This window comes from Crocuta crocuta, unplaced genomic scaffold, assembly GCF_008692635.1.
Source record: "Crocuta crocuta isolate KB4526 unplaced genomic scaffold, BGI_CrCroc_1.0 scaffold41, whole genome shotgun sequence".
NCBI lineage: Eukaryota > Metazoa > Chordata > Mammalia > Carnivora > Hyaenidae > Crocuta > Crocuta crocuta.
The window spans coordinates 10581056-10594130 of NW_027529428.1; the positions used below are offsets into that span (position 1 = coordinate 10581056).

The 13075-nt window shown below is 38.5% G+C and overlaps 1 protein-coding gene across 5 annotated transcripts in view; it reads right to left on the reverse strand.

Annotated features, from left to right (window-relative positions):
• The window catches only part of CFAP95 (cilia and flagella associated protein 95), a 91758-nt gene that overhangs the window by 533 nt on the left and 78150 nt on the right, over window positions 1-13075 (reverse strand). For 2 of the 5 annotated variants that reach the window (XM_077759404.1, XM_077759400.1), the window contains one exon: window positions 12428-12521. The exons of 1 other annotated variant lie outside the window; for it this stretch is intronic. In XM_077759404.1, the coding sequence (XP_077615530.1) occupies window positions 12491-12521 (31 nt within the window). In that variant the 3' untranslated portion in view covers window positions 12428-12490. Of the gene's footprint in view, window positions 1-11805; window positions 12522-13075 lie in introns of those variants that run through there. 2 more of the 5 variants (XM_077759399.1, XM_077759401.1) reach the window with 2 other exon arrangements.

Below are 13075 nucleotides of genomic sequence, written 5' to 3' on the forward strand. Positions count from 1 at the left end.
AGAAGCTAACCCCATCTACATGCAGCTCAGGAGAAGACTGTGGTTTGTCTAACCTAATCATGGCATTCCCCTTGCTGGGTTTCAGAAATGTACATATAACCCCATTCTGGCCACTGAGACTGCATGATAGAGATGTTGGGGAAGCTTTCCAATTCCTGAGAAATGCACTCAAGAAGAAACAATCGTTCTTTTTCCTCTGGACATTTTCATGTCAGGACATGGTGGTTACAACAACTGCAACCATAATGCAGCCAGTCTGAGGAAGGCAGAGGCAAGATATGTGCCGAGGCTGGACGTTAGCAGACTAGGGGCCTGCCTTACCCTTGGACTTCTTACTATATGAGATCATAAATGTACTTATTGTTTACAGCAGTTTAAGAATTTTGTTTCTTGCAGGCAAAAGTATGTGAACTAATGTACGCCTATAACAACATCACTCTAATTGCATTCTGAAAAAGTTTCCCAGGTAGGACAGCATGTTTTTCTACAAATACATCTCTTCTTTGCATTGCTATACACTGAAACCACAGACTGCAGACCTGTTCTATTTCAAATTTCACTATTTGGCCAGCTTCTATATTTTCTAAGATCTGGGTACTGTTAATATAAATTAAGCTTTCAGAAAGAGAATATGAATTTTATTTATTTAAAAAAATTTTTTTAGTGTTTATTTATTTTTGAGACAGAGAGAGAGACAGAACCTGAGTGGGGAAGGGCAGAGAGAGAGGGAGACACAGAATCTGAAGCAGGTTCCAGGCTCTGAGCTGCCAGCACAGAACCTGATGCGGGGCTCAAACCCACAAATTGCAAGATCATGACCTGAACTGAAGTTGGATGCTTAACCGACTGAGCCACTCAGGCACCTTGAGAATATGAATTTTAAAATAACAGTTTTGCCTGGAAGATGGGAATTGGCACCTGCTGTTAGTATTTTTTTTCTTTTTTAATGTTTTATTTTCTAGAGAGAGCAAGCGAGAACGTGCAAACTAGCAGGGGAGGGACAGAGAAAGGGAGACAGAGGATCTGACGCAAGCTCTGTGCTGACAGCAGCAAACTCCACGAGGGGCTTGAACTCACACACGACAAGACCATGACCTGAGCCAGAACTCAGATGCTCAACTGACTGAGCCACCCAGGTACCCCTGTATATTTTTTTCTTTTCATTGCAGTTCAATAGAATGCCTATTCCATCGTTAATTCTCGATCATCCATGTGCTGTAAATAAGTACACTGAAAAAGTCAAATTTGAATGTCATTCCCACACCTCATTTTGATTATTTATTGCAGCTTTTTTGTGGGGGTTGTGGGGGAGAGGGAGCTTGTTTTACTTCACAGAGACGGCTGCTGATAGGAAAGTGACTTGTAAGGATCATGTGCTGTTTGTATTCAGGGGACTACAACAATGACAAAACTCTGTCACTTATTCATAAATATTTTTTCAAGCCCATAAAATAAATAGAAGGCACCAGGAGCAGGGATATAATGAGTTATTGCCAGTAACCTTTAGAGAACTTACAGAACAATTTCATTTTCCATAATAAGAAATTTAAGTGAAGAGGGCTTGAGGCAAATGCAAAGAGGCAAATTATAGCACTTTAAATATTAAGTCTCAAACATCCAATTCAGCACCATCATCTGCCAAGTTTATAGCTTCCGTAGGCAGTTACACTTTAGATAATCGAATGTATACAGTAGCTGTGGACCCGAGAAAGGCAGGGTGCACACTGCGTTTTCTTTGATGCAGCATTTCCTTAAAATAATTTTCCTCTCAGCCCCTATTCCACACCATCTCTTCAGGCCTCAGGCTCAGCAGCTGCCTGTATCATGCCCACCACACTACAGGGTTGAACTTCTACCTGAGACAGGGGCAGTGTTTGTTCTGATTGGTGCTCTGGCTTGCGAGTAAACATTATTTTACTGTAAGGATGATTGCAGTCGGATAGATGGAAGCTCTGGCAAACTGTCTTCCTCAGTACATAAAACTTTCTTAGGCCAATTTTGCAAACTTTTCCCATTTCCCAAGATTCCCGCTGAAGCCCATGGGAATACAAACACGCTAATTATCTGAATCTTTCTAGCCAAAGGCGTTCTGATTCTATGGATTGCAATTATCAATTACCCAAGCACTCACTCATGACGGCATAGGATTATGATGGGGGTCTTTATGTGAATTCCTTCAGCATTTCTGAGTGCTCACTGTGTTTTAGATACACATGGCCCCCAGCTGAGTAGAAATGATCCCTGCTCTTCAAGAACCCCTGTGAAATGGCCTTAAGATAATCAGGTGAGCACCATGAGAGACATACAAAAATCACATATAGTGGAGGAAGCAATCAATTCCAGACTTGGGGAGAGAATTAGGGTCTATTTCACTGGGGATGAGGATGTTTCTCAAAACAGTTTAAAAAAAAAAAAAGGTCACAATTTTATGTTTTGAGGCTCTCTGAGTCCATAGCATGCTTACTTCTCTCATACTTAAACTCTGTTTCATAAAAACCATGGCCAATGAATAATATGGGAAAATAAGGCTTCACATCCATATAATACCAGATAGAAAGAAAACTACAGAAGTACAGAGCTAATTTTCTGTGGGGAGAATCGGTGGGACATAGATTGTGTGACCACTTTGCAAACTGCCCACAATATGGGACACTGAAAAGTCACAGGTTAAATGAACAGTATCCCCTTAATCACTAAGAGTTGAATCATATTTGTCTTAACAAGGAGGATATAAAGAAAGTTCTCGGCTTATTTTTAGGGGTCTTGGTTCTAATTCCAAAAGTCACTTCACCATTTGGAAGGTTAAATGCCAAACAGAAGTAATGATAATCACACACACACACACACACACACACACATATACAATATCTATTAAGTTGCTGTGATGATGGGATCTTGTAAATATACCAAAAGCACTGGAACATGTTGGTTCTTCACTCTGTTAGCTGACTCTAGACCTTGAAATCCTATACTATGTCTGGCCCCTGACCTTAACCTCTAAAAAACTCAGGTCAGGCTCCTCTCCCATGTAACTGTTGCCTTCTCCAACTTCCAACACTGGATGACTTGGCTTCAGTATCTATAATACTCCTGGAAAGGTACAGGGTATTTTGGCTGGATGATACTATCTTACAATGTGCCAACTGCCATTGATCCTTTCATTGCAATGGAATAGTTCTAGGACAGCAGGTGATAGAAGTCAGCACGTTGTTTTTCATGTTCCTTTATTCTCTACTTGCCATTTCCAGCTCTCTACCAAAGAAGGGACTTCACAATTCGTAGCTAGCTATCTCAGCTATACAGGGAACCCTGACTGGAGGGTTCACTCTGTCTTAGGAGAGAGGCCAGAAGAGTTATCCCAACCCATAACTAAGCACCGAGGACTGTCAGTGACAGGAGCAAGGGCCTGAAGTGACAAAACAAAAACAAACAAACACAAAAAACCACAAACCAAAAAAAGTCACCAAATTATGTTACCAATTTAAGGCAAATGGAAAAGGTCTGTTTCTCTAATAGAAATACCAAATGGGGGGACCATCTGGGTGGCTCAGTTGGTTAACCCTCCGACTTCAGCTCAGGTCATGATCTCATGGTTGGTGGGTTCAAGCCCTGTGTCGGGCTCTGTGCTGACAGCTGAGAGCCTGGAGCCTGCTTTGGATTCTGTGTCTCCCTCTCTTTCTGCCCCTCCCCTCCTCATGATCTCTCTCTCTCTCAATAATAAGCACACATTTAAACATTTTTTAAAATACATACTAAATGGGAAGAGGCACAATTTCTGTACAAAAAAAAGTCTTCTTGGGGTACCTGGGTGGCTCCGTCAGTTAAGCATCTGACTTCAGCTCAGGTCATGATCTCCCGGTCTGTGAGTTTGAGCCCTGCATCAGGCTCTGTGCTGACAGCTCAGAGCCTGAAGCCTGCTTCAGATCCTGTGTCTTCTCTTCTCTCTGCCCCTCCTCTGTTCATGCTGTCTCTCTTGCTCTCAAAAATAAATAAAACATTTTTTAAAAATTAAAAAAAAAAAGACTTCTCATAAGAGAACAACAGTGCTCTGGGAGACTGTAAACATGGACCAAACTACTCCCTCCCATCCACACTCTTTGGGAGAACCCACCTACGACTCTGGGCTGGCCCCAGGACCTGCTCCAGCAGGGCTTTAGTAAATACGACACAGGCAGATGTTTGAAAAGCCCTTGTGCACACAGGCTCCTCCACACGCTCCTCTTGGGGACCCTGCCATCACCGTGTGAACAAGCCCAGCCTGCTCCGCCTCGTGATGAAAGACCCACAGCAATGGCATCCCTGACCTGCGGGTCACTCTGGGCCAAGTGCCAGCCAGGTGTGAGACCATCCCAGACCATCCAGCCCCAGTCGGTGCCGCCTGAACTAGAGAGACTACCCAGGAGACCACAGAACGAGAAATAACATTTGTTGTTTTAAGTCAGTATGTTTTCACATGGTTAGCAAATGTTAATTGATAAAATTACATATTCTCTTTTGTGATTGCCCTACAAAAATACATTGTGTGTGTGTGCGTACATGTATACTTTGTCTTTTGGAAATGGGTGCACAGACCTTAATAGTAGCTTGCTAAATATTCACAGTTTATTTCATCATCTTCCAGAGGAAAACTTCATTACTTATGATGTCAGAGTGTTTCCCAATGTTCTCTTCACAAGAATATTTGTAACTTTTTCAGGGGTAAAAGGTCTGGATTTCTTTAGGCTGTCAAAGGTGCTCATGAACACAATAGATTAAGACCCACTGCTTAAAGGGAAGATTTTAGTATGAGGGAATAGTGTTGGAAAATGAGATGAGTTTAATTCCTAGACAGCAAGCCTAAGTTACTATCCTGATAGGTGAAAAGTAGAAATATGTAACAAAAAAATTAAAGGATACATTTCTACAAAATATAAATCAAAACTGCATTGAGATACCACCTCACACCAGTCAGAGTGGCTAAAATTAACAATTCAGGAAACAACAGATGCTGGTGCGGATGTGAAGAAATGGGAACCCTCTTGCACTGTTGGTGGGAATGCAAATTGGTGCAGCCACTCTGGAAAGCAGTGTTGAGGTTCCTCAAAAGTTAAAAATAGAACTACTCTCTGACCTAGCAATAGAACTAATTTTAGGAATTTATCCAAAGGATACAGGAGTGCTGATACATAGGGGCAGATGTACCCCAATGTTGATAGTAGCGCTTTCAACAATAGTCAAATTATGGAAAGAGCTTAAGTGTCCATCAACTGATGAATGGAAAAGAAGGTGTGGTTTATATATTTAATGGAATACTACTTGGCAATGAGAAGGAATGAAATCCTGCCATTTGCAGCAATGTAGATGGAACTGGAGGATATTATGCTAAGTGAAATAAGTCAGTCAGAGAAAGACAGATACCATACGTTTTCACTCCTATGTGGAAGTTGAGAAACTTTACAGAAGACCATGGGGGAGGGGCAGGGGAAAAATACATAGAAATAGAGAGAGAAGCAAACCATAAAAGAGTCTTAAATACAGAGAACAAATTGAGGGTGGAAAGGGTGGAGGACGGGGAAAATGGGTGATAAGCACTGAGGAGGGCACTTGTTGGGATGAGCACTGGGTGTTGTATGTAAGTGATGGATCACGGGAATCTACTCCCGAAGCCAAGAGCACACTGTACACACTGTATGTTAGCTAACTTGACAATAAATTATATTAAAAGTTTTTTAATTAAAAAAGAATACATTTCCACAGCATTTCATGAATAATCTCAGTATTACTTTGACATACTATATCAATATTATCAAAAACACTGACTAAACATACACCCATGCATTCTAAATCTTCACATGACAGTGCCTGCCTCAAAAATTTTCCAGGATCCTCTTCATTTTCAAATATTGTCACCTTGTAATGGAAATTCCAATATTTGATTCTTGGATGAAATTTTCCAAGCTGCTTCTCAAGTTCAGAACAAAAATCAGCTTTTCTTTTTTAGATTCCGTGTCCCATTTTTAAAAAATTATGTTACAAAAGGTTATGACTTTGAAAAATAAATAAATGGAAAATGGATACGAATGAAGATTTCTTCAAAGAAGATATACAAATAGCCAGTAAGCACATGGAAAGATGTTCAACAGCGTTGGCCATTAGGGGGATACAAGTGAAAACTGCAATGACATCCCACTAGGATGGCTATAATCAAAACAATAGGAAACAACAGACGTTGGTAAGGATATGGAAAAATTGGAACCCTCATGCATTGCTAGTGAAAATTTAAAATGGTGAAGCTACATTAGAGAATAATTTGGCAGTTCCTCAAAATATTAAACACAGAGTTCCAATACAACCCAGCAGTTCCCTTCCTAGGCATATACCCAAGAGAAATGAAAACATACATTCACCCAAAAACTCATACACAAATATTCACAGCACCATTATTCATAACAGCTAAAAGGTAGAAGTAACCCAATGTCTATCAACTGATGAATGGATGCATTGTAGTATATCTATACAATGAGCTATTATTCAGTGAAAGAAAGAAGTACTGTCAACTTCATTCAACATGGATGAAGCTTGAAAACATTACGCTAAGTGAAAGAAACTAGTTAGTCACAAAGACCACACAGTGTATGATTTCACTTATATAAAATATCCAGAATAGGCATATCTATAGAGAAAGAAAGTAGATTAGTGGTTGCTTAGGACTGAGAGATTGGGAAGGAATGGGGAATGACAGCTAATAGATACGGAATTTCTTTTAGGTGTGATGAAAATGTTCTAAAATTGATCGTGGTGATGGTAGCACAACTCTGTGAAAATACTAAAGAGCACTGAAGCTGATGGTTCAGAATCATATCTCAATAAAAGCTTATAAAATTTTATAAACCTTATGATCTTAACTGGGAACACTAATTTATTGTGTGAGATTTTGGGTTTTCCACTTTGACATACAAGGACTGCCTCATGTCTGTCCCACCTCAGCTATTTGGGAGTGGGCTTCCAGCTCTCAGCAAATTGCCCACCACTGTCACTGAAATAAAGTTAGCTGCTGGTCAACACAGCTTTAAGAAAGAATTGTCCCATGCCTGCGCCTAGGGTCTTAGTGAATCTGGAGTTTCCCTATACTTCTGGCCCACTGTTATCCAGTGCTTTCCTTTCTGAGTAAACCAGTAAGCTGGACAGGCCCTGCTTATCTTCCTCTGCCAGCTACACATGACAGGTAGCTGCACTAGACAGGGTCTAGTATGCTTACTTCCTCCCTCACTGCCAAATGGATTCTTAGTATAATCCAGTGTAGTTGAGGTTCCTCTGTACTTGTAAAGTGAAGCCCCTAGCCGACTCCCCATCTCTATTTTCTTCATCACATACTTCGGGATCCTGACTCCTATTCAAACTCAACCAGATTTGTTATGTCCCTTCTACTAGGATTCGGTCTCCATCTTTACTATCCTAACCTTAGTCACCAGGAAGCTGCCAGTGTTGCCACTTTTTGCCACCCATTCCCCTTCACTACACAACTTATTATTTCATGTTCATCCTGCCCCTCCTTAGGTAAAGGGTCACAAGGCCTCCACAAATGAGTGAAGTATACCAGGTAAGAACTGCAGCAAAAAGATGAACTTAGCCCCCATTGAAAGAGTGTTTTTCCCCCCGCTGATTGTTGCTGTATTAAAATGAGGTCCTTTGCTACCAGATCTGCCAATTTGTCAAGGGTATTAGAAGTCCAGACATTTAAGTAAAATGTCTTAATTTATAAAAATTTGGCTTGATTTCTTTTAATTAAGAGAAATAAAAAAGAAAAAAAAATCCTGAAGACCAAGTAAAAGTTATCTGCAGGCCAAATTTAACTCAAGAACCACCACTGTGGGAATTTTCCCAAAGGATACAGGAGTGGTGACTCAAAGGGGCACATGTACCCCAATGTTTATAGCATCATTATCAACAATAGCCAATTTATGGAAAGAGCTCAAATGTCCATCGACTGATGAATGGGTAAAGAAGATGTGATATATAGATATAGATATACATATAGATATATATAGTAGAATACTATTCAGTGATTAAAAAAAAAGAATGAAATCTTGCCATTTGCAACAATTTGGATGGAACTGGAAGGTATTATGCTAAGTGAAATAAGTCATAGAAAGACAGATATATGATTTCACTCATATGGAGAATATTAGAAACTTAACAGAAGACCATTGGGGAAGGGAAGGAAAAATAAGTCATGAACAGAGAGGGAGGCAAACCATAAGAGACTCTTTAACAAACTGAGGGTTGATGGGGGTGGTGGGTGATGGGCATTGAGGAGGACCCTTGTTGGGATGAGCAATGGGTGTTGTATGTATTATGGCAATCTACTCCTGAAGCCAAGATTACACTATGTGTTAGCTAAATTGAAGTAAATTAGGAAAAAAAAAAAAAAAAAGAACCACCATTGCAATAGATCTACTTAGAATGTGCCCAACTAATCTCCCATACTCCCCACAGCAGTTTGCATCTGCCATAGTGGGCTCACACCAACAGGTCTGACAGAACAGACATAGAATCAAAAGAACAATATGGAACAAATTTGTGTGTGTATGCGCATGTGTGTGTGTGTGTGTGTGTGTGTAGAACACACAAGACATAGTGTTATTTTGGTGCCTCAGGTGAAATACTACAAAATATGCATGTGGACCCCATAAGTAGGCTGTGTGGTCACTTCCTAAAGAAGACATTCTCCAGTGATCAAATCAAAGCTCCAATATTTCTTGTTTCAAATGGTCTTTGATACTGACAAGATAAACCACCGAAGAAGCTATCTAAAAAAATCCAAAGCAATACAAAATACTTGCACCTGTAAGACCTGAGTTTCGGTGTAATATTGTAAAGTTCATTCAGTCCAACATTCACTCATTCACTAATGGATGGCAACTGAATGCGTGGAAAGGAGCAAATCTCTGCTGTAATCTTTATTTCAGTGCGCTATTTGACTTAACTAGTTTAAGTATAATCTCTTATTTCATTCTCCTTCTAAACCAAACCAAAGTGGATTTCTTTCTTTCTTTTTTTTTATGTTTATTTTTGAGAGAGACAGAGCATGAGCATGAGCATGAGCATGAGCATGGAAGACACAGAGAGATATGGAGACACAGAATCCAAGGCAGGCTCCAGGCTCTGAGCTGTCAGCACAGAGCTCAATGCAGGGCTCGAACTCATGAATGGTGAGATCATGACCCGAGCTGAAGTCAGACACTTAACCAATTGACCACCAGGCACAAAGTGGATTTCTAAGTGGATCCCTCATGGCACACCTAGGCCAATTATGCAAAATGTGATGTTAGTCATTGTGACAGTACAGAATTTCTGCAAAAGCAGATTAATTTTATGTTAGTTTCCAGGTACCAGACATTGTTCAAAGGTAATGATATGGCCATTAAGGCTTTTTCCTTACAAAAAGGGGAAAAAAACAAATGATGAGTAGCTTGGCATTTATACTTGCATACTGCAAAAGCTGTCTATCCTAGATATGTTTTTTAATGAGTTGTTAGGGGTGATTAAACATGAATTTATAGTTATGAAAAAAAAGGTAATCGTAGGCAGGTAGCCACTGGAACAGGCAATATATAAAGAATTAACATTATAATGCAAAAGAATGAAACTCAGCCACCTTCTTATACCATACACAAAAATAAACTCAAAATGGATTAAGGACGTACAAGTACGACATGAAAACAAAAACTGCTAAAAGAAAACATAGGCATATGTAAACTCTTGGACATGGGTCTTAGTAATCTTTTTCTGGATCTGCCTCCTCAGGTCAGAGAAACAAAAGCAAAAATAAACATTTCGGATTACATGAAACTAAAAAAGCTTCTGCAGAGTGAAACCATCAACAAAATGAAAAGCAACCTAGTGAATAAGAGAAAATAATTGCAAATGATATATCCAGTAGGGTATAGTATCCAAAATATATAAAGAACGTCTATAACTCAACATAAAAAACACATAATATGATTGAAAACTGGGCAGAGGATCTGAATAGAGATTTTTCCGAAGAAGACATACAAATGGCCAACAGAAAGAGGAAAAGATGCTCAATATCACTAATTCTCAAGGCAATGCAAAGCAAAATCACAATGAGATATTACCTCATACCAGTCAGAATGGCTAGCATCATAAGATAAGAAATAACAAGTGTTGGTGAGGATATGGAGGAAAGGGAATCCTCATGTACTGCTGGTGGGGATTTAAATTGGTGCAGCTATGATGGAAAACAGTATGAAGGTTCCTCAAAAAATTAAAAATGGAAATACTGGAAATATTATTAATACAGTAACTGTACTTCTGGGTATTCATCTAAAGAAAATGAAAGCACCAATTCAAAAAGATATATGCTCCTCTATGTTGACCGTAGCATTATTTATAATAGCCAATCTAAGTGTCCACTGATAGATGCACAGATAAGGAAGATGTGGTACACCTTTTTTTTCCAGTGGCTTTTTATACTTAGCCATTAAAAAAAATGACATCTTGCCATTCATAACAGCACGGATGGACCTAGAGGGTATTATGCTAAGTTAAATAAGTCAGACAGAGAAAGGCAAATTCTATATGAGATTTTACTTATATGTGGAAACTAAGACAAAACAAATGAGCAAACGGAAAAAGACTCATAAATACAGAGAAAAAACTGGTGGATGCCAGAGGGGAGAGTAGTGGTGAAGAATAGGTGAAATAGGTAAAAGTGAAGGAGATTAAAAGGTACAAACTTCTAGGGGCACTTGGTGGCTCAGTCGGCTAAGCTTCTGACTCTGGCTTAGGTCATGATCTCATGGTTTGTGGGTTCGAGCCCCCTGTTGGGCTCTGTGCTGACAGCTTGGAGCCTGGAGCCTGCTTCAGATTCTGTGTCTCCCTCTCTCTCTACCCCTCCCTAACTTGTGCGTGCATTCTCTCTCCATCTCTCTCTCTCTCAAAAATAAAACAAAAGAGGTGCAAACTTCTAGTCATAAAATAAATAAGCTAAGAGGATGACAAGTACAATATAGGGAATATAGCCAAAAATATTATAGTAAGTCTTTATGGTGATAGATGGTAACTACATTTACCATAGTGTGCATATCATAACGTATATAATTGTCAGATCACTAAGTTGTACACCTGAGATTAATATAATAGTGTATGTCAATTAAAAATGAGAAAAAGAATGAACATTACATATATAATATACATACTTTTGGATATAATATATATATTGTGTGTGTACATGCAGACACATACTTTAAAGCAGCAAGAAATTATAGTCAAACTCTCCTGGTGAATGTTTACCTGGCATATCCACATTTTCTTTGTCTTTATTATCATTTCTCCGCTCACAAGGCTTATGGTCTCCACCATATTTTGCTAATCAAGAGTTGGAGGCAATGCCAAATTAACATTTATCATGGATGCTATTTCATGAATTTGCTTTTTAAAGCAAATGATGACAGTAAATTTAGCCTAGGATGACCAAATAATTAAACTCATCCTCAAAAGAAAGAAAAGGTCAAATCTACTTCAGAAATCAATTCAAATCGGCTATCTATGGAGCTCTGGGCAACCTACTTAAATCTCTGTGAGCTTTGTTTGCTCATCTGTAAAATGGGATGTTAAGTCAAAACAACTGCTAAGATTTCTTCTAACTCTAACATTAGATGCAGTCATCAAACCCTAAAGTTTCCCCATCAAACCCTAGAGTTTCACTAAGATTCTATCTACATCTCTCCTATTCCATACACTCAAAAAGTATTATCTTAAATAAGGAAAATCACTATGCTGAATGAATAATCCACACCACATTTAGCCAGTAGAGAAAAACCAAAGTCTATCAATAGGTGCATATCCCACCCCCACTGCAACTTTCTCTCTCTCCAGTGTTGCCCAAACTTCAGCCATTTGACTTTCATGTCAAAGCTGAGTACCATTGATGTTCTTATTCCCTTAAAAATGGAATTTATGTTAGCTTAAGTTAGCTTTTTTAAAAATTTAGCCATATTCTAAGCAATCATAAGCTTGACTGTGCTAGCTTTACACACTGTTTCTAGTAACATTTAAAATAAATACATAGTCCATAAATACAAGACAATTCCAGCAAGTACCATCTAGAATTGTGCTGTACATCTTCCCTGGTATACATACTAAACTTTGGAAAATACCAAAGTAGCTTTACAAAAAGAAGGATATACACATGATGGCCTAGAATATATAAGACATTGTTTTTAAAGGAATTTACTAGAGTAACAACCTTTCCGTTGCATTTATTAGGATAGCAAATCAACTGTCATATCCATTATTCCTTCACTAGTTAGAAGATCTGATTCCATGTATTATTTTAAAAAGGGGACAATAGGACCACCAGTTGATGGGTAGAGTTTTTGTTTTACATATGAATTAGCATAAATCCCACTTTCATCATGCCAAGTGTTGACGCCAAATCTTTTGGAACCATCTAGATCTGTGAACTGAGAACGGCATTTTCTGTGGACTATTGAATAATCATCTTGACAAGGATACTCCTATGGGGAAGAGGGAGAAAAAGAAATAGTATTGACTGACTGAAATATGTAAAAATGAATGATTTCTAAAAGTTGATCTTCTTATGATCCAAGTTTAATTTTCACACAATTAACTGAATATCTCAAGTTACAAATGTCTCAATGAAAATATGGCTATTGCATTTAAAGTACTTTGATTCTGAAAGAAGAATCTAGTTCTTTTACTTATAAAGCTAAAAAGATAAATTGTTACACATGTAAAAATTTTCTAAACCATAAAATACGGCACAAAGAACAATTTAAATTTTATGATTATCTACATAAGATCAAAATAATTACAATTTACGTGTCATTCAACATCCTTAATATAAGTTATAATTATTCCAAAGAATAATATCTTCGGTTGTATCTTTCATAGTTGCTATCAAGTTACACTTGCCAGTAAATGCCAAACTCAAAGGATCATTCCTCTGAGAAATTTACCTCAGGATAACCCAGTATAGTGTTTAAGGCATTTATCCTTAAAGCACTTCATAGAAGCTTCTGTTGTAATAAAACAAGACACTCTCATTGAC